The sequence below is a fragment of the Nelumbo lutea genome, chromosome 4 (genome assembly GCF_056320005.1).
Source record: "Nelumbo lutea isolate HS-2025 chromosome 4, American lotus-T2T, whole genome shotgun sequence".
Taxonomy (NCBI): domain Eukaryota; kingdom Viridiplantae; phylum Streptophyta; class Magnoliopsida; order Proteales; family Nelumbonaceae; genus Nelumbo; species Nelumbo lutea.
Window position 1 is genome coordinate 16,710,009 of NC_142687.1, and position 27,487 is coordinate 16,737,495.

General features: G+C 40.7%; 1 protein-coding gene across 3 annotated transcripts in view; it reads right to left on the reverse strand.

The window, feature by feature from the left end:
- The window catches only part of LOC148854206 (PH, RCC1 and FYVE domains-containing protein 1-like), a 121,944-nt gene that overhangs the window by 78,516 nt on the left and 15,941 nt on the right, over positions 1–27,487 (reverse strand). For all 3 annotated transcript variants that reach the window (XM_088983040.1, XM_088983042.1, XM_088983041.1), the window contains exon 3: positions 26,573–26,662. In XM_088983040.1, coding sequence (XP_088839166.1) covers positions 26,573–26,662 — 90 coding nt within the window. The remainder of the gene's footprint in view (positions 1–26,572; positions 26,663–27,487) is intronic.

Below are 27,487 nucleotides of genomic sequence, written 5' to 3' on the forward strand. Positions count from 1 at the left end.
AATGTGTTTTTTATGTTATGCATGCTCTTATTTTTAAATTTTCATTTTAAACATGTTTTACAAGTTAAGTTTATGTATTTTAATTCGAGATAATAAGTTTTTTAAAACTAAAGTTTATATTTTTAATTAATATTATGCTTAGTACTTTTAATTTTTCGAATTGTTGTTTTTTGAAAATTTTGGCTTTTTTTTTTTAATTTGTGTGCCTTGCTTTGAAAAGGCATGCACCTCATGCCTCGAGCTCAAAATGCCCCTTGCTAGGACTGTACACAGGTTGGTTCTGTTTGGTTTTATGTACTTGGACCAACTGAACCGATCCTATCAGGTTATTTATTTAATTAACTGAAACCCACTGAGTAATTTGTAAAACTGTTCAACCGAATTTAAATGTTTGTTGTCGGTTCGGTCAGTTTAATCAGTGAAACAAATGTATGTTCAACAATCAATGTTGTTGCTGTATCAGAACTTAATAGCCAGTGGGACCCATAATAGTAGCATGCCAATGCATAGGGAGATAGGACAGCTTGATTAGTCAAGTGAAACTGTCAAAGTTCTTTTCTTATAAAGGTTTGGTGGGACCTAGTGGGACCCAATGTCATAATTAACATTGGAAAACCTATACCAATCCATAGAGGGGATTGAGTGATAATAGGGTCCAGTGGGACCCAGTGTAATACTGTGAGAAATGAAATAATGTGATGATGTCATCCCACTAAGATGCATTTAAATTTCGGTTCGGTTTTGATTTACAACATAATAAACCACAACCAAGCCAAAGAATCAGATTTTGCATTTTTGAAACCGAGAATGGCCAATTTTTCTTGAAAATCGACCATCTCGGGTCGAGTTGGTCCAGTTTGGTCAGTTTATAATATTTTTTGAACAGCCCTACCCCTTGCGCTCTTTTTGCACCTCCCCTCACATTTGCATCATTTGCTATGGTAGTGACAAGACGGTTCCACACTTGCTAATCTCCTGGCTTTTTGGTTCTTTTATTTGGGAATGGTTTTCCTCTCTTTAGTTGCAGGTGGAACCCTCCCTCTGATGTGGCAGGCTTTTTTTATGCTAGCTTCTTTAAACAACTGAAGAAGAGAGGAAAGATAATGTGGAGAGCAACAAGAGAAGCAATGTTGTGGTCAGTATGGGGGGAAAGAAATAACAGATTTTTTTATCAACAAGAATAATTTCATTAATAAGAAAATGAGTAGAATGGAGCACCACGGAGAGAGATAAACTCTCGTAATTCTCTCTGGGATGACAGCTGATTACACAATTACAACAGACTAGAAAAGTTGATCCCTTCCCACCCCTTGCTTTGCCAAGGTATCAGCAAAAGAATTGGCACATCTTTTTTACCCACTGTAGCTTAACTTCTATGCTTTGTGTTACCCACTTGAATTTCCTTCTTTCAATCATATAGGTCCACCAACCAACCTCCTCCTTTTGTAGCCGGCTCACTACTAGCTTTGAATCTCCTTTAATGATCAATCTTCTGATGTTCAACTCCTTTGCTTTTTGAATTACTTCCATCCCTGACATGATTTCAGCCCTCAATGAATTACCCATACCTATTGGACCTGAGTAGAGAGCAATAACTCTTCCCTCCTCATTCCAAAAACACCTCCTATGCCTGAAGGACTCAGGTTCCCTTCACTACTACCATCAAAATTCAGCTTGATAAATCCAGAAGTGGGAGAGGACCATGTCGGCCTGATGACAGCTTTAGATAGAGAAGAATTAACCACACCCTTCCACTTTCTAAACAGGTCATCAATAGAAATCCCTTCAAAACTGTCTAGCAAACAGCTGCTCTTGTACACCTCACAAGATCCCCCCCCTTCTCTTTCTCCAATTGACAAAGGTAGAATCAAACAAGCCTTGTACATTTGGCGGAGGGTTCCAAATCATACCCAAATATCATAAACAAAAGAAGAAGAGATTAATAAGTGATAACAAATCTCAGCATTGGCCTTAGAAAGGGAGTTCACATCTGCCCCCCACAGAACACGCCCCCAAAACGCCCCACATGCACATCTCAGCATGCATTGAGAACATCTCCCATACCCAATACACAGTTGGGATGTGTTGTGGGACGTTTTTGGGGCGCTTTCTGTGGGGGGCAAATGTGAATTCTTAGAAAGGATACACCAATTAGGAGAAAGGCATCTCTTGTCTTTTTCTTTGAATGAGATCAGAAGTATTGATTCTTTCTAAGAAAGCTTCCCAACAAAAAGCACTAACCCTAGGAGGAATAGGCTTTTTCTAGACCTCCTTAACAAGAAAAGGCACCATGGAGGTGTTTGGGGGTTGGGTCAAGGCCAAGGAGTAGGGGTGTAAATTGGATCAGGCAATATCCGAATTTGAATCCGATTAAATATTCGAATATTCGATTTGAATTCTAATTTGACTAACTAAATATTCGGATAAAATAAATATTTTATTTATATAAAGTATAGAAATATATAAATCATTATATATAAATTATATAAGACATTTAAATATTCTATATATTATATATAAGAATTAAATAATCGGTCGAATTCAGATATTTATCGAATCGAATCAGGCCATATCTGAATTCGAATCTGATTAGCTATCGGTATGAATAGGATATCCAAATTCGACCGATCAAATATTCGAATTATCTGAATTCAATTCGGTTACACTGAATCTCGAATTTGAAATCAGATTTTCGAATACCGTTGACACCCCTACTGAGGAGGCACGGGAGAAAAAAAATAGAGGATGCAAGACACAAAACCATTTGACTCTAAGGGGTTCAAGAACACCCCTTCCAAACAATGAAGTAATTTCAAGACATTATTTACTTCTACAACACTAAGCCCCCTCCTAAACCCCAAATTCCAGGCAAAGCCAGAAGTACGGGTGCAATCAAATCGAGCTCTAATTGAATAATTTAGGCTTAAGTTTAATTAGGCATAGCTCGAGTTCGATTCTAATCAAATTTGAATTGAGCTCGAATCTCAAGGTAAGCTTAATTAGTTATTCGAACCCGAGATTGACCAATAAAAGGTTCGGCTCGAAAAACTTATGAGCCTAGCTCAATTAATACACATACACAAATATTTATATATCTATATATATATATATATATATATATATTTTATAATATACATTATGAAAAAATATTTTTATATTTTATATGTAATATAAGAATATACTATATTATTTAGTCAAACTCAAACTCAAGCTCGAACCTAATAGAATTTTAGTCAAGCCAAGCCAAGACATGTCAAAGTTCGACTCAACTTGGTTCGATTGCATCCCTAGATAGAAGGCATCAAGAAAGAAGACACAAGCTCATCCTTAAGGTCAAACATATTATAAAGATATGGAAAATTGTTCCCTTAGTGGTGAATCACTAATCCATACATGCTCCCAAAATTTAACCAGTTTTCTAGAGCACAAGTTATATCTGATAAAAGGAAAGAAAGCAGGTAGAACATCATGGATAGATTTCTAGGGTGAAGCTCTTGTTTCTCTAGTCCAAAGTCTAGCATCCCATCCATCAACCACAAACACATGAATGCTTATTAACACCTTTGCCCACAATCTATCATTTTCTGTTGGTAATCTCCATAACCACTCATCCAATAAAGTTGTATTCCTTTTTTGGATATTCCTTACATCCAGTCCATCGAATTCCTTGCTTCTACTCACCATCTACCAACAAACTCTATGATCCCTCTTCTCTCCTAGTTCCCATAAAAAATCCTTTATCAATTTTTCTAGTCTTCTACTCACTCCTAGAATTCTGAACACTGACAAATAGTACACAGGTAAGTTGGTCAATGTTGACCTAATCAATGTAATCCTCCCCCCCCCCTCCCCAATGACAAGTTGCTTTTCTTCTAGGAGGCCAACATTTTAGTGAATCTCTCAACCAGTGGGTTCCAAAATCTAGTATTTCTTGGGTTATCACCCAAACCCAAAGGTAGCTCCAAAAATGTCATAGGCCATTGAGACACTACACAAGGGCTAGGTCTAAGTAAGTACTGGTCGATAGTATCCCTATCAAGGTAGTATATTGGTTGAAGACTCTTAATTTGTTCAAGGAATTCTCAATGGATAATATACTTAGAGGTTGGAATGTTGGTTGGTTATCTAAGGTCAAGGTCTGTGGTTCTGGAAGAGTGGTCCACATTGGCACAACAGAAGATTAAACTAAATTTTGAGGGAAATTTAATTAGTAATCTAGGTCTGTCAGGCATAGGAGGAGCTCCTAGAGATGGAGAAGGAAGAGTATTGGTTCTTTACTTGGGACCAATAGGGGTAGGAAATTCCTTAGGCTCAATTTGTAATGGACATTCAATCTCTGGAGTCATCCTCTTTTTTTTCATCTAACGAACCACTGGTGCCAAGACCAAGGAAGAGGAGGTAGAGGAGGAGGCACAATAGGAGTATTACTACCACTACAAGGGGGAAGAGGAGAAGGAGAAGGATCAACTATACTAGTTACTGTTCGAGCAAGAATCAACATACAAAAAGAGTCCAATCTTCACTAGCAATCTCCCCCTGAGGAGAAGGACGAGAACAAGAAAAGAAGGGAGTAGACTCAAAGAATGTAACATCTTTGAACACATACCTTTTTCTAGAGTGAGGGTCATAACAACGGTACCTTTTTTGGACTGAAGAGTATCCCAAGAAGACACGCTTAATAGACTTTGGATCAAATTTCAAACTAGAAGGACTCATGTCATGGACGAAACAAATGGACCTAAAGACCTTAGGAGGAAGATGGAAGGTATCCTCATCGGGAAAAAGAAGTTGATGAGGAGACTGGAGATGAAGGGTCCGCGAAGGAAGTCTGTTAATAGGATATACAACTGTTTGTACAGCATCCCCCCAAAACCGAGTTGGGACATGCGCCTGGAATAACAATCCCCTTGCAACTTCGACCACATGTCTGTTTTTCCTCTCTGATGCCCCATTTTGTTGAGGGGTATGAGGACATGAAATTTGGTGAACTGTTCCTCTCTCTTCAAGGAAAGTTTGTAAGTGCTTCTCAAAGTATTCCTTGGCATTGTCAGATCTAATAATCTTAATCTTCTTTTCAAATTGTGTCTCCACCATATTAAAAAAGCATTTTATAATTGAAGGAACTTCATCTCGGCTCTTCATCAAATACAGCCAGGTATATCACGAGTAGTCATCAACAAAGAGAATAAAATATTTATAACCACCCATACATGGAATAGAATAAGGTCCCCAAGCATCAGTATGTATTAAATGGAAAGCAACATTACTTCTCTTGTTACTTGCAAAATATGTGGTTTTACATTGCTTTGATAGTTGACAGACTTCATATTGTAGACCAGAACTAGACAAGGACTCAAACAGACAAGGAAATAAAAACTTCAATGAACCAAAAGACACATGCCCAAGACGATGATGTCACAATTTCAATTGACTTAGTTTTTCATCATGACAGGACTCGGACTGACACATTAACCCAAACTTTGGACACTAATCAATAAGATAAACTCCATCGGCTTCATGTCCACTGCCAATCGTCTTCCCCATACTCAGATCCCGGAAGACACAATAAGATGGAAAGAATGTTACAGAACAATTATGAGACTTTGTAAGAGAGCTAACAGATAAGAGATTTCTATGTAGTTGTGGGACATGGAGAACTAATTTTAGAGAAAGGTTGTTGGTAAGTTTAACTTCACCCAAACCCGAGACTGGGGTCTAAGATACATCAGCAACAGTAATCTTACCTTTTCCTAAAAAAAATTATACGTGGTAAAGTAGGAAGGCATACCAGTCATATGATCGCTGGCTCCTGTGTCAATTATCTAAGAGCCAGAGGATGAAGCATGACACGCAAGTGCAATACTTGATTTTGCAAAGGCACTGGAAGGTGTATGTGAACCAGCAGATGTAGGCAACCCACTCTTTTCAAGATGGAGCAAGACGCCTCTCAATTTTTCAATCACATCAGAGGTGTCATGAGTAGATGCCTGAGTAGAAGAATTTCCCTCGAGCATGTGAGTCTGAGAATCATGACTAGCTGTAGCAACATGAACATTTACCTTCTTTCCGATTTTAAACCTCTCAGGCTTTAGGTGGGGGTTTAGTTTCCAACACCTATCCTTGTTGTGCCTTGGCTTCCTGCAAAATTCACAAATTATATCTTCAGGTTTACTAGAACTCCGTTTGGGTTTTGTAGACACAAGAGCTATGTGCTCACTGACAGGAACTTGCATCATGGCAATCCTCCTACTCTCTTCATTCTGCACCAAAGAATATGTCGTGGAGAGTGGGAGAGTGACAAAATATCAGCACTAAAGATGTGTTGCCTAGTGAAATCATAATCGGCATTTAGTCCAACAAGAAAATCAAAGACTCGGTTTTTCTCAATGCACTTCCTGTATTGTTTAGCATCAATAGGATCCTTCCACTCCAAAGCTTCTAAATGGCCCATTTCTTCCCAAACTATTTGTAAGAAAGAGAAATACATGGCCACTGATTTCTCCCCCTATCGCATATTACATGCTTCTCTTCGTGACTGATAGATTCTAGCCATGTTCTTCGCTTGAGAATAAGTTGAAGTTAACCTATCCCAAATGTCCTTAGCTGTTGGAAGGAACATATAGTTGTGGGCAATGTGAGGCTGCATAGAGCATACTAGCCATGATATAACCAGCAAATTATCCTGGTCCCATTTGGAATAATTTGGATTTTCAAGCTTCAGCTTAGCTTCCTTGGCGGTAATAAACCCAAGCTTACCTCTTCCTCCGATTGTGAGCTTAGCTGATTGAGACCATTCAAGAAAATTTATACCATCAAGTTTTACAGTAGTAATTTGCCCTCCAGCACTGTCATTACTTCCCGGGAGGACATAGGTAGTTACGTACACATCCTTGTGTGAATCCATTGATCACCACCCCTCTAAAAACACTTTTCTCACCAACACCACAATCTCCCAACACTAGCTGAACACCCAAACACCTTTCCTTGAAGGTTAAACACGGGCGACAACAATAAACAGAGGAAACGAAGGTGCTGGCGGCAAAATAGGGGAAGAAAATATTCCCAAAAATAATTTTAAGGCTCCAAAAAATCTGAGACTACTTCTTGTAGTCTCAAAAAATCACCACACTTCAAACGCAAGTGGGTTTAACTACAACCAGCCCACCATGCGAGCATGCAAACCCTAAACTCCAAATCTGTAATTTTCGCCAATTTCATCTAAAAATAAAATGTAAAACAGCTTCAAACCTCCATGATATGTATATCAAAATTCCTCTAAAAATGAGGCGCATCAAGGGGTGTCAAAACAGAAAATGAACGTCGCCAACTGTACGGATTGCTGACGTCAATTGACGGCGTGCTAACACCAGCAGGTTCATCTATTAGTCATGACCAACGGCGGATGCTCTCCTTGATCTTCCTGTTGAAGATTAATTAGTTTTATGATGTTTTTCTGAGTAGATGTTTTATGTTAGTTGTTAGATAGGAGGTGGGGACCATAGTAGTTAAGTGAGTCCAAATTTTATTATGTTTTTTGAGTGTTATATATGTTGTTTTATGTTTTTCCACCCTATAAGGGCATAGTTGTCTTTGTACTATTCTATTATTTTAGTATAAATAATAAGTGAAGGGGGCGGCCAGATTATCGCTCTCTTTTCTTTCAACTTCTCTTCTTCTCCTCTCTTCAAGAAACTACTTTCTTTCATATTTTTTAATTCAACAGATTTCTACTTGGTATCAGAGCGAGGTTAGGGTTTCTTGAAGCATTCTTATGCAACCCTAGATCAGCCAACTACATGAAGTATGTAGAGAACACTGATGTGGGCCCCACATCTATGGTCCCACTGTGTTTTTGGGTAGAATGTGTTCTAGTCATCCTAGGGTTAGCTGGTGGTTAATCGGTTATTTCAGTTTTACTTTGTTCTATTTGTTATGTAAATACTAAGGGCAGATCTGTCCTTTCCATGTAATGAGCATAACCTATAAATACTAAATAGAGTGGCGGCGCAGAACATTTAGATTCTGTCCCTCCTTTCAACCCTTTGTGTTTTACAGTTCTCTCTTCTCTTCCTCTTCTCTTCTCTACTTTTCCTTCTATTTTCGAACCTGAAATCTATTAGGGTTCAAGGCTGATAGCAGTCTTGAACTTCTACATGGTATCAGAGCAAGGTTAGGGTTTCTCATGTGATTCTAGTCCAACCGACCACATGAGAACCATCTAGGGCTGGAAGCTGATAAAGTAGAGTTCGTTGACTGATTCTTGGAGATCACCAGAGGGTTTAGCAGTTGTTGAAGACTTTCCATGGTTGCAAAGTGTTGGTGTTGGTGATCAGGAAGAATCAGAGAAGACTAGGGTTCGGGTAACCTTGGAAGGCAGCGAACAGCATTCTCTTGTAAGTTATTTTATTTTCAAAGAGAAGTACTATCAGAGAAGATAGGTTGGACCTATCTAGAAAGGGCAGCCAAACCATTCTAGGGTTTTCTTCTTTCTATTCTCTAGGGTTTGGTCTTAACCCTACAGCAAACCCTACCAATCTTGCTGCAAACCCTGCTACTGGGTCGGGCCTTGTGATCTACTTGTGAAGCTCTTCTTAAGTTTTTTTCAGCATTGATCAGTTTTAGGGTTTCATATTAACCCTACTACAAGTCTTATCTGTATGGTACTGCTTGGAATGTGCGGCTGAGAATTTTTTTTGACTGATTAAAACCCTAATTCTGCTTCAGCACATCAGATCATTCTCCAAACTGTATTCAGATCTTTTTAGGGTTTCAAACTCTTTTAAGGAGTGAAAACTGTATAGACTGTTGCTGTTGTGTTTGCTAATTGGTTTCAGATCAGACTTATACTGGTTTCATGCACATATACCGTGAATATAGATTAGTTCTATACTGATTTTTGATTGTGATTGATAGTCCAAGTGCTGTTCTTCGACTATAGTAACCCTAATTTTCAGACTACTGGTTCTTGAACGAAATGGAATTTAAAAATCAGGCAGAAGGCAGTTCTAGGAATAGCAGTTATGGTAGTGTTTTTGAGATAGGTTTTCAGATTACAACTGAAAGATTTGATGGATCAAACTATTTGGAATGGACCCAATCAGCCATGATGGCTATTGGGGGAAAGGGTAAATTAGGCTATCTCTTGGGAGATGTGAAAGAACCTTCCAAGGGAGACCCCATGTATACCAAGTGGGTCCAAGAAAACTACTTGGTTATGACATGGCTGTGTAATTCTATGCAGCCTCATATCAACCGAAATTACTTGTGGGCAAAGACAGCCAAGGAGATATGGGATGTTATGAAAGAAACTTATTCCCAACCCCTTAATGTTGCCAGAGCTTATGAATTGAAATGTGAAGTGAACACTCTTAAACAAGGAGAGAAACCGGTTTCGGTCTACTTCTCTACCTTGAAGTCCCTGTGGCATGAGATTGATCACTTTGAGACTCTTGAGTGGGAGAGTCCCAAAGATGCACAGACCCATAGAAAGCAAGTCGAGACAAACAGGGTGTTTGAGTTTTTGGCAGGTCTGAATTCAGAGTATGATATTGTGCGACAACAGATATTGACCAGAGATAGTGTGACTCTCTCCCAGGCATACTCCTTAGTGCATAGTGAAGAGACTAGGAGGAAAGTCAAGATGCAACCTCAGCCTCTTACACCACCCCTTGTAGTTGTTAAACCCAAATTAGGAGGTGATTCAGAAAGGGACAGGAAAAGGAAGATAAAAGAGATGTGGTATGTGAGCATTGTAAGAAACCCAAACACAAAAGAAACATGTTGGAAACCACATCCTCATTTGGTCCCGACAATGTTGAGAAGCAAGAAGGGTAATGCTCATGTGGCCGTGAACACTACTTCAGCATCCTCGTCTGGCACAAGAGGCACACCTTTAGAGAACTTAGCTACAGTTTGAGCTGCTTTAATAAAGTTGGAAAAGGAAGTTGGGAACTCAGCTTAGCCACCGCAGTCACCATCAGCCCTTGCCACATCTGCTTTTGCACATTCAGGTACTCGAACCTCAGCCTACCATGCCTCAACTCCAGGTACTACTGAACCCTGTTAGGTAATAGATTCAGGTGCATCCGACCATATGACTAGCTTGCCTTCATTGTTTACCACTTATCATTTGTCTTCTGGTAGGGATAAAGTATCTATTGCTAATGGTTCTCTTGTCCCCATTTCTGGCAAAGGTGACATCAAGCTATCGGATACTATCTCCTTGTCTTCTGTCTTGCATGTTCCTAAGCTTGATACTAACATTCTTTCAGTTAGTAGTATTACCAAACATATGAACTGCTCAGTAACTTTCTTCCCTGACCGATGTGTTTTTCAGGACTTGGAGACGAAGGAGGTGATTGGGACTGGCCGTGAGACGAATGGGATCTATTTGCTCAGGGAGAGTTCTCGTCGGGAACAGTCATTGGATAAGAAGTCACTTGTTTCTCAGATTGTGAGTCCGGTTATGCCAAGCATAACCGATTGGGTCATTTGTCTTTTCGATCCTTAAAGAGTCTGTTTCCTACTTTGTTTTGAGTCTGTTGAGTTGTCACAGTTGAAATGTAAAAGTTGTGAGTTTGCTAAACATTGTAGAAAATCCTAATCATTGAGTAATAAAAGGAGTAATAGTTCTTTTGATATTGTGCATACTGATGTTTGGGGGCCATATCACATCCCTTTTATGGGTGGGTACAGATATTTTTTGTTATTTGTTGATGACCATACTTGGTTTTCTTGGGTTTATCTTATACGTTCACGAGATGAGGTTCTCGCCCTGACCCAAAACTTCCACCAAATGATCCTAATCCAGTTTGATGCCAAGATCAAAGTTCTTAGATCTGATAATGCAAAGGAATACTTTGCTAAGCCATTGGCATCTTACCTTCTTAATCATTGGGTTATCCACCAGAGCACTTGCCCTCATACACCTCAGCAGAATGGGGTTGTAGAAAGGAAGAATAGGCACATCTTGGAGGTGGCTAGAAGTATTATGTTTACCTCCAATGTCCCTATTCACTTCTGGGGTGATGCTATCCTCACGGTGGTATATCTTATTAATCGGGTTCCTTCCCGGGTTCTTGATATGAAATCTCCTTGTTCCCTTCTATACCCAAATGGGGAGTTGTTTACTGTTCCCCTTAAAACATTTGGTTGTACCTATTTTGTTCAGCTTCTCGGACCCCATCACTCCAAATTTGAACCAAAGGCCTCCAAATGCATCTTTCTTGGTTATGCACAAACTCAAAAGGGTTATTGCTACTATGGTCCTGTCTCAGGGAAGAAGTTTGTCTCCATGGATGTCACTTTCTTTGAGGAGACACCCTATTATTCTCGGGTTTCTCTTCAGGGGGAGAGCAATGAGAGTGGGGATTTGGGTCCTTTTCTTCAGGGGGAGAGCAGTGAGAGTGGGGATTTGAGTCCTTTTCTTCAGGGGGAGCACAGTGAGGGTAGGGTTAATACTTTTGAGGCTGTTCCCTTACCTATTCCATTGGGTGATGAGGGCTGCAATAGTGAGGGTGGTCAGAGGGATCAGGAGTTGAGAGTCTATCACAGGCGGTGCAGGCAGGCTGATCCCGGTCATCAGCAGTCTAGGCCAGCTCCAACCTCTTCTGCGGCTCCAAGTCCAGGTATTACAGTCCCAGGGCCCACAAAGACTCCTTCCACTATTGCCACTTCACCTCCTGCAGACGACCTTGACCTTCCCATTGTCGTCCGTAAAGGGAAACGGCATTGTACCACATCTACAGCCCACTGCATTTCCCAATTTTTATCCTATGGTCGCCTATCTCCCTCCTACAGGTCCTATCTTACTTTCGTTGCCAAAGTCCCTATTCCAAGAACAATGCAAGAAGCCCTATCAGTCCCGGAGTGGAAAGATGCAATGCAAGTTGAAATGGATGTCCTGTTGAAAAATAATACATGGGAGCTAGTTGATCTACCCAAAGGAAAGAAACCAGTTGGATGCAGATGGGTATTTACTGTGAAGCACAATGTGGATGGCTCCATTGAGAGGTACAAAGCTTGGCTAGTTGCAAAAGGGTTCACCCAGACTTATGGTATAGATTACTTGCAGACCTTTGCCCCGGTAGCCAAGATGACCACCATTCGAGTTCTATTATCTCTTGCAGCAAGCCACACTTGGCCTTTGTACCAAATGGACGTTAAAAATGCTTTTCTGAATGGAGACCACAAGAAGAGGTTTACATGCGGTTGCCTCCTGGATTCTATGATACAGAGACAGGTAAGAAAGTCTGCCGGCTCAACAAGGCATTGTATGGTTTGAAGCAGTCACCTAGAGCTTAGTTTGATAGATTTAGACAAGACCTTGGGAAGTTCGGTAATGTACAGGCCCAATCAGATTATACACTGTTCATCAAGAGGGTGGAGTCCTCTCTGACACTACTTGTAGTATATGTTGATGATATTGTGGTGATAGGAAATGATAGCCATGAGATTGAGTCCCTCAAACAGCTCCATCAAGAGTTTGAGGTGAAAGATCTTGGTGCTTTACTGTATTTTTTGGGTATTGAGGTTGCTAGATCTAAACAGGGGATCTTTGTCTCTCATAGGAAATATGTTCTAGATCTGTTGGCGGAAACTGGAAAGTTAGGTGTCAAGCCTGCGGATACACCCATTGAACAGAACCACTGGATTAGTGTAGAGAGTGGGGAGCCTCTTGAAGACAAAGTTATGCTCCAACGATTAGTGGGAAAGCTCCTATATCTCTGCCTCACTCGGCCAGATATCAGTTATGCAGTTAGTGTTGTCAGCCAGTACATGCATTCTCCTAGAACCACGCATCTTCTTGCAGCAGAAAGAATATTAGCATACTTGAAGAGATGCCCGGGTAGAGGTATACTGTTCAAGATCAATGACCACATGAAGGTGGAGGTCTATACGGATGCCGATTGGGCTGGGGGTGTTGATGACAGAAGGTCTACCTCTAGATATTCTGCCCTTTTGGGAGGTAACCTTGTCTTTTGGAGGAGTAAAAAACAGAGTGTTGTCTCCCGATCTAGTGTTGAAGCTGAATACAGGTCAATGGCTAATGGAGTGGCTGAAATTCTATGGCTTGGATCACTACTTGAGGAGTTGGGTATTGAGTATGAGAAGCCCTTGATGTTGTATTGTGATAATCAAGCGGCTATTAATATAGCGCACAATCTGGTGCAGCATGACAGAACTAAACATATTGAAGTTGATCGACATTTTGTACGAGAGAGGGTCTCATCACAAGAAGTGTGTCTCTCGTACCTCACATCCAATATGCAGCTAGTAGATATCCTCACCAAAGTGGCCCCACAGCTATGGTCCCACTGTGTTCGTAGGGTAGAATGTGTTCTAGTCATCCTAGGGTTAGCTGGTGGTCAGTCGGTTATTTCAGTTGTTCTTTATTTCAGTTTTATTTTGTTCTATTTGTTATGTAAATACTAAGGGCAGATCTGCCCTTTCCATGTAATGAGCATAACCTATAAATACTAAATAGAAGTGGCAGCGGCAGAACATTCAGATTTTGTCCCTCCTTTCAACCCTTTGTGTTCTACAGTTCTCTCTTCTCTTCCTCTTCTCTTCTCTACATTTTCCTTCTATTTTCGAACCTGAAATCTATTAGGGTTCAAGGCTGATAGCAGTTTTGAACTTCTACAAAGTACTAAACGGCTTATCGATCTGCTATAGATTGCCCAGTTCTTGGGGTTTTTGGTGGGATCTAGACATCAGGAAGGTGATCTACTGTTTGGCATCAAAATCAGGAAGAACTGGAGTACGGAGAAGAGTCCCAGAAAAGTTGGACTCTTTGTTTTTTATCTGATCTTGGGCGCCCAGGTATTGTTAGTTTTCTTTTGATTTTCTGAAGAGGGCGGTTTGGTTTCTGAAATTTTCTAGGCCTCCCGGAGTGATCGATTCACTTTTCTCTCTATTGGGAGGCATGGGGAGGAGAGAGATTTCCCTCCAGCTAGGGTTTTCTTCTTCCGGAAGGGTTGGTTTCTATGTGTATGGTACTAAATTATTTTTTGAAGGTCTTCAATCAATTTTTTCTTATTGTTGAACTGTTTGAAGTAAAATGGAGAGTTGGAATACCGAGATGAAATCTACTGGTACTGTGGGACTAGGTGTTGGAGATATTTTTGGGTCTGGGATCATTACTACAATAAAACTTAATAGTACAAATTATTTGGAGTGGGCACAATCAGCTAAGATGGCTATTGGTGCCCGTGGAAAATTAGGGTATCTCACTAGGGAGAAGAAACCTGATACAGACTCTTCCCGATGGGTGCAAGAGATACATGGTAATGTCTTGGCTATGTAATTCTATGTTACCTCATATTGCAAAAAAAGTCCTATGGGCTAATACTGCTAAGGAGATTTGGGATGGAGTGACTGAAACCTACTCTCATAAGCAAAATGAAGTCTAGGCCTATTAGTTAAGAAATCAGGTGATAAGTACGAAACAGGGAGAAAAACCTCTTGTTGTGTATTTCTCCATGCTGAAAACCCTATGGTAGGAAATAGATCACTTAGAAACTGTGGTATGGGAAAGTGTAAATGATGCAGCAACTTATCACAAACTGGTAGAGAGGAATAGGGTTTTTGAGTTCTTGGCAGGGCTGAACCCTGAATTTGACATTTCTAGGCAGCATATTCTTTCTAGGGAGGGTGTAACACTCTCTTAGGCCTATGCTTTTGTCTCTGGAGAGGAGAGTAGGAGGAATGTAATGCTAAGACAGCCTGGGATTGACCAATCGGCTATGGTTGGTGCAACAAAACCTAAGCCAAATGGAGACAAGGGGAGTAGTGAGACTAGAAGGGAAGATGAGAAGGACTTGGTGTGTGATCATTGCAAGAAGCCTAAGCATGCCAGGGACACTTGCTGGAAGCTTCATTCAAATCTTATGCCTACTCTGATAAGAAACAAGAAGGGAAATGCAAATGTAGCCACTACAGGAGACTCTTCAGCCCCTCTCTCCCAAACTGATTGGGAATCCATTGCAGTAACAGTAGTGAGAACAGAATTGGAGAGGTTTGGGCAGCTTATGAGTAAGAAAGATTCACCTAGCTCTAGCCTTCTAGATGGACAGTAGAATGCAGGAGCCAACTACACCACTTCCTTTGCACATACAAGTAGTTCATATGCAACTGCGAATCTTGCATCCACTTCAGGTGAGGAGGGACCTCCCTAGATTATAGACTCAGAAGCATTTGAGCATATGACTAATGCCCCTACCATTTTCAGTTCCTATCAGTTGTGCTCTGGTAGAGGTAGAGTCTCTACAGCAGATGGTTCACATATACCCATTGTTGGGAAGGGGACAGCTAGAGTGACCAATGATATAACTATGTCATCTGTTTTACATGTCCCTAGACTTCATACCAACCTACTGCCTGTTAGTTCTTTGACAAAAATTTTTGAATTGCTCTGTGACCTTTCTTCCTGGTAATTGTGTTTTGCAGGATCTGGAGTCAAAGAAAATGATTGGGAGTGGTCGTGAGGTGAATGGAGTCTACCTTCTGGATGAGATTCCGAGACATCAGGGCCATCATGTTAGCAGCAGTAGTAGTAGTGGGTCAGAGTCAGTAAACCAGATTATACTTTGGCACAATCGCTTGGGACATCTTTCTTTTAGTTCTTTGAAATGTTTTTTTCCCAAAGTTGTTTGAGTCTGTTCAATTATCTACTTTGGAGTGTGAGAGTTGTCAGTTAGGAAAGCATTGTAGACAGTCTTTTAAACCAAGTAATAAAAGAAGTACTTCTGCTTTTAATATCATTCACACTGATGTATAGGGGCCATATCAAATCCCTTGCATGGGAAGATTCTGTTACTTTCTCTTGTTTGTGGATGATTAAACACAATATTCTTGGATATATTTGATAATATCACGTGATGAGGTTCCTAACTTAGTACAACAATTCCACCAGATGGTTCTCACACAATTTGGAGTGAGAACTAAGGCTTTTAGATCAGATAATGCCAGAGAGTACTTTGAGAAGGAACTAACCACGTATCTCTTAGAACATGGCGTAGTTCATCAGAGTAGTTGTGCATATACACCGCAACAGAATGGAGTTGTTGAGAGGAAAAACAAACACATTGTGAAGGTGGCAAGGAGTCTTATGGTGTGTGCTTCAGTTCCTGTGCAATTCTAGGGAGATGCAGTTCTTACAGCCGTACATGTGATTAACCATGTTCCTTCACGGACTTTGGGGTTTAAGGTGCCATTTAGCCTCATTTTTCCAGATGGAGAGATATTTCATATACCTCTGAGGGTTTTTGGTTGTGTTTCTTTGTTCACATTCTTGGTCCTCATCGCAAGAAATTGGATCCTAAGGCCAAGAAATGTGTTTTTCTTGGGTATGCACAGAACCAAAACGGGTATTGTTGTTATGACCTAGTGTCAAGGAGCAGATTTGTCACTATGGATGTTACCTTTTTTGAATCCACATTCTTCTTCTCGAGTGGTTCTCCTCAGGGGGAGAGTTTTGGGGAGAACTCACAATCTGCTCCTCTTCCCGTTTCTATGGTGCCTCCATCAGTTCAGCCACCACCTGCACCTTCAGTTCAGCCAGCATCGGTTCAGCCAGCACCTGCACCTCTAGTTTCATTACCTGAGCCACTACGGTCAGCCTCACAGCAATATCAGCACCGACAGATGATGGTTGACTCCACATATCCTCGACCCACACCACTCTCTGTCAGTCCTTCTGAAACTCCAGATTCAACAGATATAGTTCCAGGTATTCCTCTTGAGCCTGAGTCTGTTATGTTTTCTTATGATAATGTTTTTGTCCCTAACATCATTGTTGCAGCTGATCCCACTGACCTTGATCTTCCCATTGCACTTCGTAAGGGGAAGAGAAAGTGTACAGCCCACTGCATTTCACACCATCTTTCCTACAGTGCCTTATCACCATCCTACCGTGCTTTTCTTTCTTCCCTGGATTTTGTGTCTATACCCAGAAATGTTACTGAGTCTCTCTCCAAACCTGAGTGGAAAACAACTATGCAAGATGAGATGGATGCTTTAGTCAAAAACCAAACTTGGGAAATAGTTGATCTCCCCCCAAACAAGGAGACAGTCGGATGCCAATGGGTATTCACAGTGAAGTATAAGGCCGATGGCAAGATAGAGAGGTACAAGGCAAGGTTGGTAGCAAAAGGGTATACTCACACCTATGGTGTTGATTATCTAGAAACCTTTGCACCAATAGCTAAGATGAGTTCAGTTCGTATCCTTTTATCTCTGGCAGCCACCTATTCATGGCCCTAGTTCCAGCTTGATGTAAAAAATGCTTTCCTCAATGGTAACTTACAGGAGGAGGTATATATGAACATTCCAGCAGGCTTTTATGAAAATGTTGGTAAAGGAAAGATGTGCAGACTCAGAAAATCTTTGTATGGACTGAAACAGTCACCCAGGGCTTGGTTTGACAGGTTCAGAGGGGCACTCATCCGTTTTGGATACATATAGACACAGTCTGATCACACCCTCTTTGTGAAGAGGAGAGATGCTTTGGTGTCAATTCTGATTGTGTGTGGATGATATAGTGGTGACAGGAAATGATCTGGAGGAGATTGATGATCTCAAGAAATCATTGCAGCAAGAATTTGAGATCAAAGATCTTGGTGAGGTCAAATACTTCTTAGGGATTGAAGTTGCAAGATCCAAGCATGGGATCTTCATTTCGTAGAGAAAGTATGTACTTGACCTACTGCGAGAGACTGGGAAGCTGGGGACCAAACCAACAGACACTCCTATTGATCCAAATCACAGAATTAATGGTGTGGATGGTGAACTGGTAAAAGATGTGGGGAGATATCAAAGAATGGTGGGCCGACTGCTATATTTGTGTATGACACGACCAGATATTTCCTATGTTGTCAGTGTTGTGAGTCAGTACATGCATGCACCTCGGGTTCAACACTGGGAAGCTATTGAGAGAATACTTGCATATCTGAAAAAGCACCCTGGCAGAGGTATTCTTTTCTCAAATCATGAGAATCCGAAGCTAGAATCCTATATAGATGCAGACTGGGCAGGATGCTTAGATGACAAGAGGTCTACATAAGGAGTGTGTACCTTTGTAGGTGGAAACTTGATCTCCTAGAAGAGTAAGAAGCAAGCGGTTGTGGCAAGGTCAAGTGCAGAGGCTGAGTACAAATCCATGGCTCATGGTGTCCCAGAACTTCTTTGGGTTAGATCTCTTTTGAGTGAGATTGGGGTGAAAGCAGAGGAACCTATGATGTTATACTGTGACAATCAGACTGCAATCAATATTTCCCACAATCCAATTCAGCATGATAGGACAAAATACATTGAAGTTTGTGAATAAACCCTAGTTGATTCTAGGTCAAAGTAGAGAAGAAGGAAGAAGAAAGAAAAGAGAAAGAAGGAGAAGAATATTCAGCCAGACTAGAAGAGAGAATCTGAAAAAATCACTCTCCTAGCCGACCCACTTGGATTTTATTCATAAAACTTGGAGTTACAAGAAAGACAGTTTTGTCCCTCATATAAGACGGGACACATAACTTAAACTCAGATACAATAGACCTTTCACTTCCAAGAAGATAAACTAGAATGACCAAAATACCACTGACTCGAGCACTCTAACACTCCCCCTCAAGCTGGAGAGTATATATCATATAGTCCCAGCTTGTTACAAATGTAATCTATTCTTCCCCGAGACAATCCCTTTGTGAAGAGATCTGCCTACTGATTTCCTGAGCTTACATGAGATGTAGTAATTACCCCACTTATCACTTTCTCTCTCACAAAGTGACAATCCACCTCAATATGTTTAGTTCTTTCATGGAAGACGGGATTGGATGAGATGTGAATAGCAGCTTGGTTATCACAGTATAGTTTCATGGGTTTGTCAATTGAGAACCCCATCTCCTGTGGTAAGTTCTTCAGCCATACTAGTTCACATGTGGTATGGGCCATAGCCCTGTACTCTGCTTCTGCACTACTTCTTGCCACCACTGCTTGCTTCTTGCTCTTCTAAGTTACAAGATTGCCACCCAGGAAGGTACAATACCCTATGGTTGACCTCCTGTCTGATATAGAGCCAGCCCAGTCAGCATCTATGTATCCTACTATCTCAAGAGTTCCCCCCTTTTGGTATAACAAACCACGACCTGGAGCACCCTTTAGGTACCTAACAATTTTCAGAACAACTTCCTAGTGAGGAACCCGAGGGTGTTGCATAAACTGACTCACCACACTCACAACAAATGATATATCTGGTCGGGTTATGGTCAAATAGTTCAACTTTCCCACCAACCTTCTGTATCTTCCAGGATCATCAAATTCTTCACCGGCATCCACACTTAACTTGGCATTGAGTTCCATAGAAGTCTCTGTTGGTTTAGCACCTAATAACCCTGTTTCTTCAAGTAGATCAAGAACATATTTTCTCTGACATAGGTTGATCCCCTGTTTTGACATCGCAACCTCAATCCCTAGGAAATACTTTAGCTTCCCCAGATCTTTCGTATTGAACTGGTCCTGTAAGAATTTTTTTAGCTTGTCAATGCCATTGTTGTCACTTGCAGTTATGACAATATCATTTGCATACACGACTAGCAAGATTGTCCCATCCTTGGAGTTATAGCTGAACACAAAATGATCAACTTGACACTGTTTCATCCCAAAGGCCTTCACCACTTCACTGAACCTGCCAAACCATGCACGTGGAGATTGTTTCAGTCCATAGATTGCCTTTTTGAGCCTGCACACCTTACCAGCCTTCCCCTGAGCAACAAACCCTGGTGGTTGCTCCATATACACCTCTTCAACAAGATCACCATGTAGGAAGGCATTTTTGATGTCAAGTTGCACAAGAGGCCAATCATACATAGCAAATAATGAGATTAACACCCTAACTGAACCAATTTTAGCCATAGGAGAGAATGTCTCCATATAATCCACACCATATAACTGAGAATAGCCCTTGGCCACTAACCGTGCCTTCAATCGTTCCACACTGCCATCAGGGTGGTGAGTTCCCACGTGTAATTATGTTGTAGAGCAGAGAGTTCTTCTTCCATGGCTTGCCTCCACCCTAGGGAGGTAAGGGCTTCCTGTACAGTCTTGGGAATGGGAACCGATGAGAGTAAGGATATAAACTTGCAATGAGAAGCAGAAAGGTGAGCAATGGAAACATAGTCTGAAATGAGATGAGAAGTACAAGTACATTTACCTTTCCGTAAAGCAAAAGGAAGATCAAGATCTGAGGGAGAATGAGCAGTAGCAGGATCTGTCGACAGGTGCTGAAGTGGAGGAGGGGCCGAAGCACTTCTGCGGGTATACACTTGAGTAATTGGCGGCCTCTCTGTAGTAACAGGCATATGATGTGCATCTGCAGTAGGAATGGGAGCTACGGGGAAAGGGTCCATAACCGGTACAGGAAGAGGAACCACAGAGGGAGAAGAAGAGACATCGACATCTGAGAAAAAATGAACTGATTCAAAGAAGGTGACATCAGAGCACACAAACGATTTATGAAATTTTGGGTTATAACACTTATACCCTTTCTGAGTCCTCGAGTAGCCAAGAAAAATACACTTCATAGCTCGAGCATCTAGCTTGTCTACTCCAGGCCCCAAGTGTTGAACAAAACAAACACAACCAAAGACTCTTGGGGTGAGGAAATGGAGACAAAGTGGGAAACAACACGGAGAAAGGGGATTGACTTCCAAGGATTGACATGGGCATCCGGTTTATCAAAAAACAGGATGTAAGAGCAGCATCGCTCCAAAAATGTTTTGGGACATGCATATTGATCATCAAGGACTGAGCAGTTTCAAGAAGATGTCTATTTTTCCGTTCAGCTACACTGTTTTGTTGCGGGGTGTAGGCACAAGAAGTTTGATGAATTATTCCATGATGTTCTAGGTAATGCTGAAATGGTGAGGAGATGTATTCTTTGGCATTATCAGAGCGAAGTATTTTCATATGAGCACCAAATTGAGTGCGTATTTCAGCATGAAATTTCTGAAAAATAGAGAACAATTCACTACGGTCTTTCATAAGGTAGATCCATGTCATCCTTGAAAAGTCATGAACAAAGATTATAAAGTACTTAAACCCATTGTATGACACAACTTTAACTGGACCCCATACATCAGAATGAACTAAAGCAAAAGGACTAGAGACACGACTATCAATTCTTGGACTAAATGAGACTCGATGATGTTTTCCTAACTGACATGACTCACAATCTAACGATGAAAGATGACTCAAAGAAGGAACTAGCAGCTTCAAAGCCTTGAGAGAGGGATGACCGAGTCTGCAGTGCCATTGGAGAGGAGTAAGAGACAACTAAAAAGCCACTGGGGGGCCACCACCATCAAGGTAATACAAACCACCTGCTTCATGCCCTCCACCAATCTTCTTCCCCGTCTTGAGATCCTGAAACACACAAGAAGAAGAATAGAAGGTTACAGAACAATTAAGAGACTTTGTTAATCTGCTAACAGACATAAGATTAAACGGGAACTTAGGAAAATATAAAACAGATGCTAAAGACAAGGAGAAATCAACATCACCAACACCACAAATAGGAGATGTAGAACCATTAGCAAGAGTAACTGACTGAGATGTGGAGGAGCGAGAAAGGGAAGAAAATACATCAAGAGTCCCAGACATATGGTCTGAGGCTCCGGAATCAATGATCCAGGGTGAGGCTTTGAAAGCTAAGCAAGCCATACCTGAATGGGCAAGTGTAGTTGTGTTCTGCTGAGATGTTTGAAGGAACTGCTCATATACTGCCCGTGGTACACTCACCATTTCCTGCCCGGAAGCACAAGTGGGTGTGGAGGGGGTTGGGGCAGTTTGCTGGCTTTCAGTAATTGTGCTACTACTCTTAGATGTAGCATGATTAGCCCAAGTGTTGGGTGGACCACGCAAATCATAGCAGAAATTAACTGTGTGCCCCTCTAAGCCACAATGTGTACATTTTCTCTGAGCATTACTCCTTCCTCTTCCACGGCCTCCCCCTGACTCTCGGCCTCCAGTCCGGCCACTAGACCGGTTAAACATGTGTTCACCACGGTTGCTTGGAGGGCCATTGCTGCCACCACTACTTTTACTTCCACAGTCACTCCCTTTAGTCACTAACAAACCAGATCTATCAGAGAAGGAAGAATGTTCCACCGGCTCAATGGATGTCCTTTTAAGACGAGCAAAAACTTCTTCAAGTGAAAGGAGAGCTGATCCCCCCCAATATCTGTGCTCTGACAGGTCATACTCAGCCTTCAAGCCCACAAGAAACCTAGTCGCATCAAGCTGTTCACGTTGCTTTTGTTGGATCTGGACATCTAATGTTAGAGGGTGATACACATTTAGCTCATTGCGGATGTTCCTCAAACTTGCATAATACTCCTCTAAGCTTTGACTTCCTTGCTTCAAATTGAAGTACTCTTGGTATAACTGATACACCCTAGTTGTGTTGTCTTGTCCAGAGTACAACTTTTTTGCATGATCCCAGATCTCTTTGGTTGTATCTAGGAACATGAAGTTCACACTAACCTTTGGTTCCATGCTGTTCCAAAGCCATGTCATTATCTGTGCATCATCTTGTTCCCAATCACTAAACCCAGGAGAATTAGAGGAAGGTTTCTCCTCCCTCACATGTTTTACTTTCCTCTTGGCCTTCAAGAACACCTCCACAGATTTTGCCCACTGTACATAGTTCTCACCATTCAACTTGATGGATGTCATTTGAACACTTATATAATCTGAAGAAAGCATGATGCTGGTTTTGTTGTCATTCCCATCTACGAAAGAAGCCATCTCCATTATTTCACCTTCAAGTATACAACACAACCACACACTCTTTCACACGGCTTATCTCACTTATAGCACCACCAACCCCAGCTTTAAATACACATTACACACCACACACTAAGGCTGAAATCACTCAGTCTTCACATCAAACACCTGGGCTACACACTGCAAAACCATTCACCACCACACACTAAGACTGAAATCACTCAGTCTTCACATCAAACACTTGGGCTGCACACTGCAGAACTGATTACACACAAGGTCTAGCACACAACCACCATCACCACCAATCACCACGACACAATCACCACCAATCTATTGCTGCTGTGAACTTCAGCAGTCGACAACTCTTCTTTCAGCATACATATGAAGAGAAATGCAGAGAAATACGACTGAAATGCATATCAGTCACACCAAGCATCACCACAACCAACTTTTGAAGCAACAAGAAAACATTCGCAGTCCTTTACTTGGACAAACAACAGTAGTGTTCATACCTGTCCACATTCAGCCCTCTTCGATACTGAATAGAGGGTTTAGTAAACCACTTCAACGACCACCACAGCAACGACTGGAGGCATTCTCACCTCCAGAACCACAAAACAACAGCTCCTTTTCAGCCCCTTATCGAACCTCCACTCATGTCAATCGAAAAAGAAGAAGACGACTGTGAAAGCTGGCGGCAAACCCAAAAAGAGAACAGCAACAAGAAAGAAATAAGGATACAACCTTACAGCTCTTATACCATGTGAATAAACCCTAGTTGATTCTAGGTCAAAGTAGAGAAGAAGGAAGAAGAAAGAAAAGAGAAAGAAGGAGAAGAATATTCGGCCAGACTAGAAGAGAGAATCTGAAAAAATCACTCTCCTAGCCGACCCACTTGGATTTTATTCAAAAAACTTGGAGTTACAAGAAAGACAGTTTTGTCCCTCATATAAGATGGGACACATATCTTAAACTCAGATACAATAGACCTTTCACTTCCAAGAAGATAAACCAGAATGACCAAAATACCCCTGACTCGAGCACTCTAACAAAGTTGATAGACACTTTATAAGAGAAAGGGTAACAACTGGAGAAGTTTGTTTGCCTTATGTCTCTTCAAAGTTGCAACTGGCCGATGTTCTCACTAAAGGGGTGGCAAGGAACAAGCTTGAACATGATCCACGCAAGTTGGGAATGTGTGACATTTACTCCCAACTTGAGGGGGAGTGTTGAAGATTAATTAGTTTTATGATGTTTTTCTGAGTAGATGTTTTATGTTAGTTGTTAGATGAGAGGTGGGGACCACAGTGGTTATGTGAGTCCAAATTTTATTATGTTTTTTGAGTGTTATATATGTTGTTTTATGTTTTGTCGCCCTATAAGGGCATAGTTGTCTTTGAACTGTTCTATTATTTTAGTATAAATAATAAGTGAAGGGGGCGGCCAGATTATCGCTCTCTTTTCTTTCAACTTCTCTTCTTCTCTTATTCTCCTTCTCTCTTCAAGAAACTACTTTCTTTCATATTTTTTAATTCAGCAGATTTCTACTCTTCCGATGCTTTGATACCAAGTTAAAGTACTTGAGATCTGAGAATAAGAAGAGGAGGAGGAGAAGAAGAGGAGTTTGTCGAAGAAAACTGATGTATTACTGTTCACTCCTGAAGAGCCTTCTTAACATTTTTAAGAAAATTACAAATGGGCCCTTGAATAGGTGCCCAAATACAAAAAAGGACGAAAAGACATAAATGCCCTTACATTCTCAACAACATTCATCTATTCCTTTGTGTCAATCATCTCGTATTTCTCGTCCACCTGATCGCTATGGCTTCTTTTCAAGTCATAGCCTCCATAATTGGTAGTCGATGGGTTTAGACCATAAAACTCAAATCTGATGGTACTCTGGACAGATACAAGGCCCGTTTGATTGCTCAAGGCTACAAGCAAAAGTATGGGATTGATTATAATGAAACTTTTGCACCTGTGGCCAAAATGACAACAATTTGTTTGCTACTAGCCATTACCGCTCTCGAACAGTGGACAGTTCACCATATGGATGTCAAGAATGCCTTCCTCCATGGAGAGTTACAAGAGGCAGTTTATATGAAACCACCTCCCAGCTACTGTGACAATACTCAGTTGGTGTGTAAACTGAAGAAATCTCTATATGGCCTTACAAGCTCCATGGACTTGATCTGATCGCTTCTGTACAATAGTGTTGGAGGCTGGTTTTCAGCAGAGTGATTCAGACTACTCTCTCTTCACTCTCAAGCGGGCTCAGGGATTGACTCTTCTTCTGGTCTATGTTGATGACATCCTTATTACTGGAGATGATGTGGATGGTATTAACAAACTCAAACTTCTACTTAGTAACTCCTTCAAAATGAATCTTGGGCCAGTAACATACTTTCTTGGACTCAAAATTCAAAGATGTCATCGGGGTTACTTTGTCAACCAACAGAAATATGTTTCTGATTTGGTGTCTCTTGCTCGCTTGACTAACTCTAAACATGTTGATACACCTTTGGAGCTTAATTGTAAGTTAAGTAAAGATGACAATGGTCTTCTTCCTAATGCTACCCTGTATCGACAACTTGTAGGTAGTCTTATATACCTAACCATGACTAGACTTAACATTTCCTATGAAGTTCAGATTGTGAATCAGTTTGTTTCTGTTCCACATCAACCTTACTATTCTACAATTCTCCGAATTATTCGTTATGTACAGGGTACACTATCACATGGCTTATTTTTCTCATCCTCTTCATCCACACAACTCCGAGCTTATGTAGATGCTGACTGGGCAGGTTGTCTTGACACTCGTCACTCTACTACTAGTTGGTGTATATTCCTTGGTGATTCTCTGATTTCTTGGAAATGCAAGAAACAACAAACGGTTTCCAAATCATCTACTGAAGCCAAGTACAGAGCCATGTCTTCAGTATGCAGTGAGATCATCTGACTTAAGGCACTTCTTCATGACATGAATATTGATCACTCATCTGCTATTCCTTTGTTTGCTAACAACATGAGTGCAATCAAGATTGCAACCAATCCTGTATTTCATAAGTGCACTAAACATATTGAGGTGGATTGTCACTTCATTTGTGACCTTCTTCATGCGGGTCACATCTCTCTCCCACATGTTTCATCAGGTCTAAAGGTTGTGGATCTCTTCACCAAAGCCATGACCAAGCCCAACATAATTTCCTTGTTGACAAACTGATGCTTATACCCCAGCAACAGTTTGAGGGGGAGTGTAGAAGAACTACTGAAGGGTAGTTTTGTAATTCTACTATACTTTATCTTTCTTTCTTGTACTGTAATAGGCGTGTACTTTAGTGTACAGTTCTTTTATTCTCTTTGTAAGGACAATCTTGTCCATTTACATAAAATTAATATAAATATTTCTTTTCTGGGTTGGTTCAATCAGATTGATCAACCCTAACAGATCTGAGCCTCTGTCACTTTCCTTGATCTTTCATTTTCTCATGAACTGACACTCCAGAGTTCTCTCTTCCTCTCTTTTCTTCCTATCAATTCCACTAGGGTTTACTTGAAAGCTTAGATATTGTAGGGAAGAAAGATATTTTAGACTGTAATTTTTTATTGGGAAAGCAAAAAAGGGAAGACAAGGTTATGGTATTTCTCAAAAACAAGATATCATGAATGCAAGGAAATTGGTCATATAGTGTTTCACTGCAAGAAGAAGAAACAACATCAGGTTCCAGTAATCACCCCTCCATTAAGCCTTCCATGTAGAACATTCTAAATTTTAAAAAAGAGCACTATTATGCAAACTTACAGTACGCTGTCCAGGTATTATTCTTGAAACATGACTTAGTTTAAGATGCTTCTCCTCTTTTCCAGAGTACCATATCAATAAAGACTCGTCCTGAAAAGTGAACACATGAAACCAAGAAAATGGAAGATGTCAAAAAAATCATCCTACTCAAATAACAAAAATTGTTGAAACAATTGAGAGAGCTGAAACCAACCACAGAAAGCTAACTCATAACCTGGAGTCTTGCCACTAGAGTTTTAGCTTCACTCATAGTTCAAGGACAAACTACACTGCACCATGAACACTTTGCTCAAAGCAGCATGTCTCTCTTTTTTCTTTTTTTGATAATTGAAGCTTTCTGTATTTACGATACTTAAATTTTACTCGCAAATCTATGTAAGCTTTACATTCTAAGTGCATGTTTGTTCAATTACACCCAAAGGTGATGATATTCAAGATGTGGGTTCATCTTATTCCATGTTTTCCCACCATTTAATTTTATATGAGAAACAGGTCCACAACAGTTTTTAACTCTGCTAACAACTTATTGAGGAAATTCCAATTAGTGCATTGGGAAAGTAAAATGCCACTTGTTAGGTCATCCAACATGCCATTAAAATGTACATTGTCACAAAATCTCATTTTCCCAAAATATGTACATCATTACTTCCAGGAAATCAGATGCTTAGGTCTTGAAATTCAAGAATTGAAGCAGGCTTAATTAATATTCCCCTATTGGAAATTTTCTATATAGGTTACAAGACAAGAATGTTGTGAAGGGAAGCAAATGGCTGTTTATATTTCCTTCTCCTTTCATGAAGACAACCAAAGGTGCAGTAGCCAACAAAACAAATCTGGTTTCTGTATTACATGATATGGAATACATAACTGTAGAGAAGATGGGCCGAATGGCCCATAGGCTGTTACTGTATATTA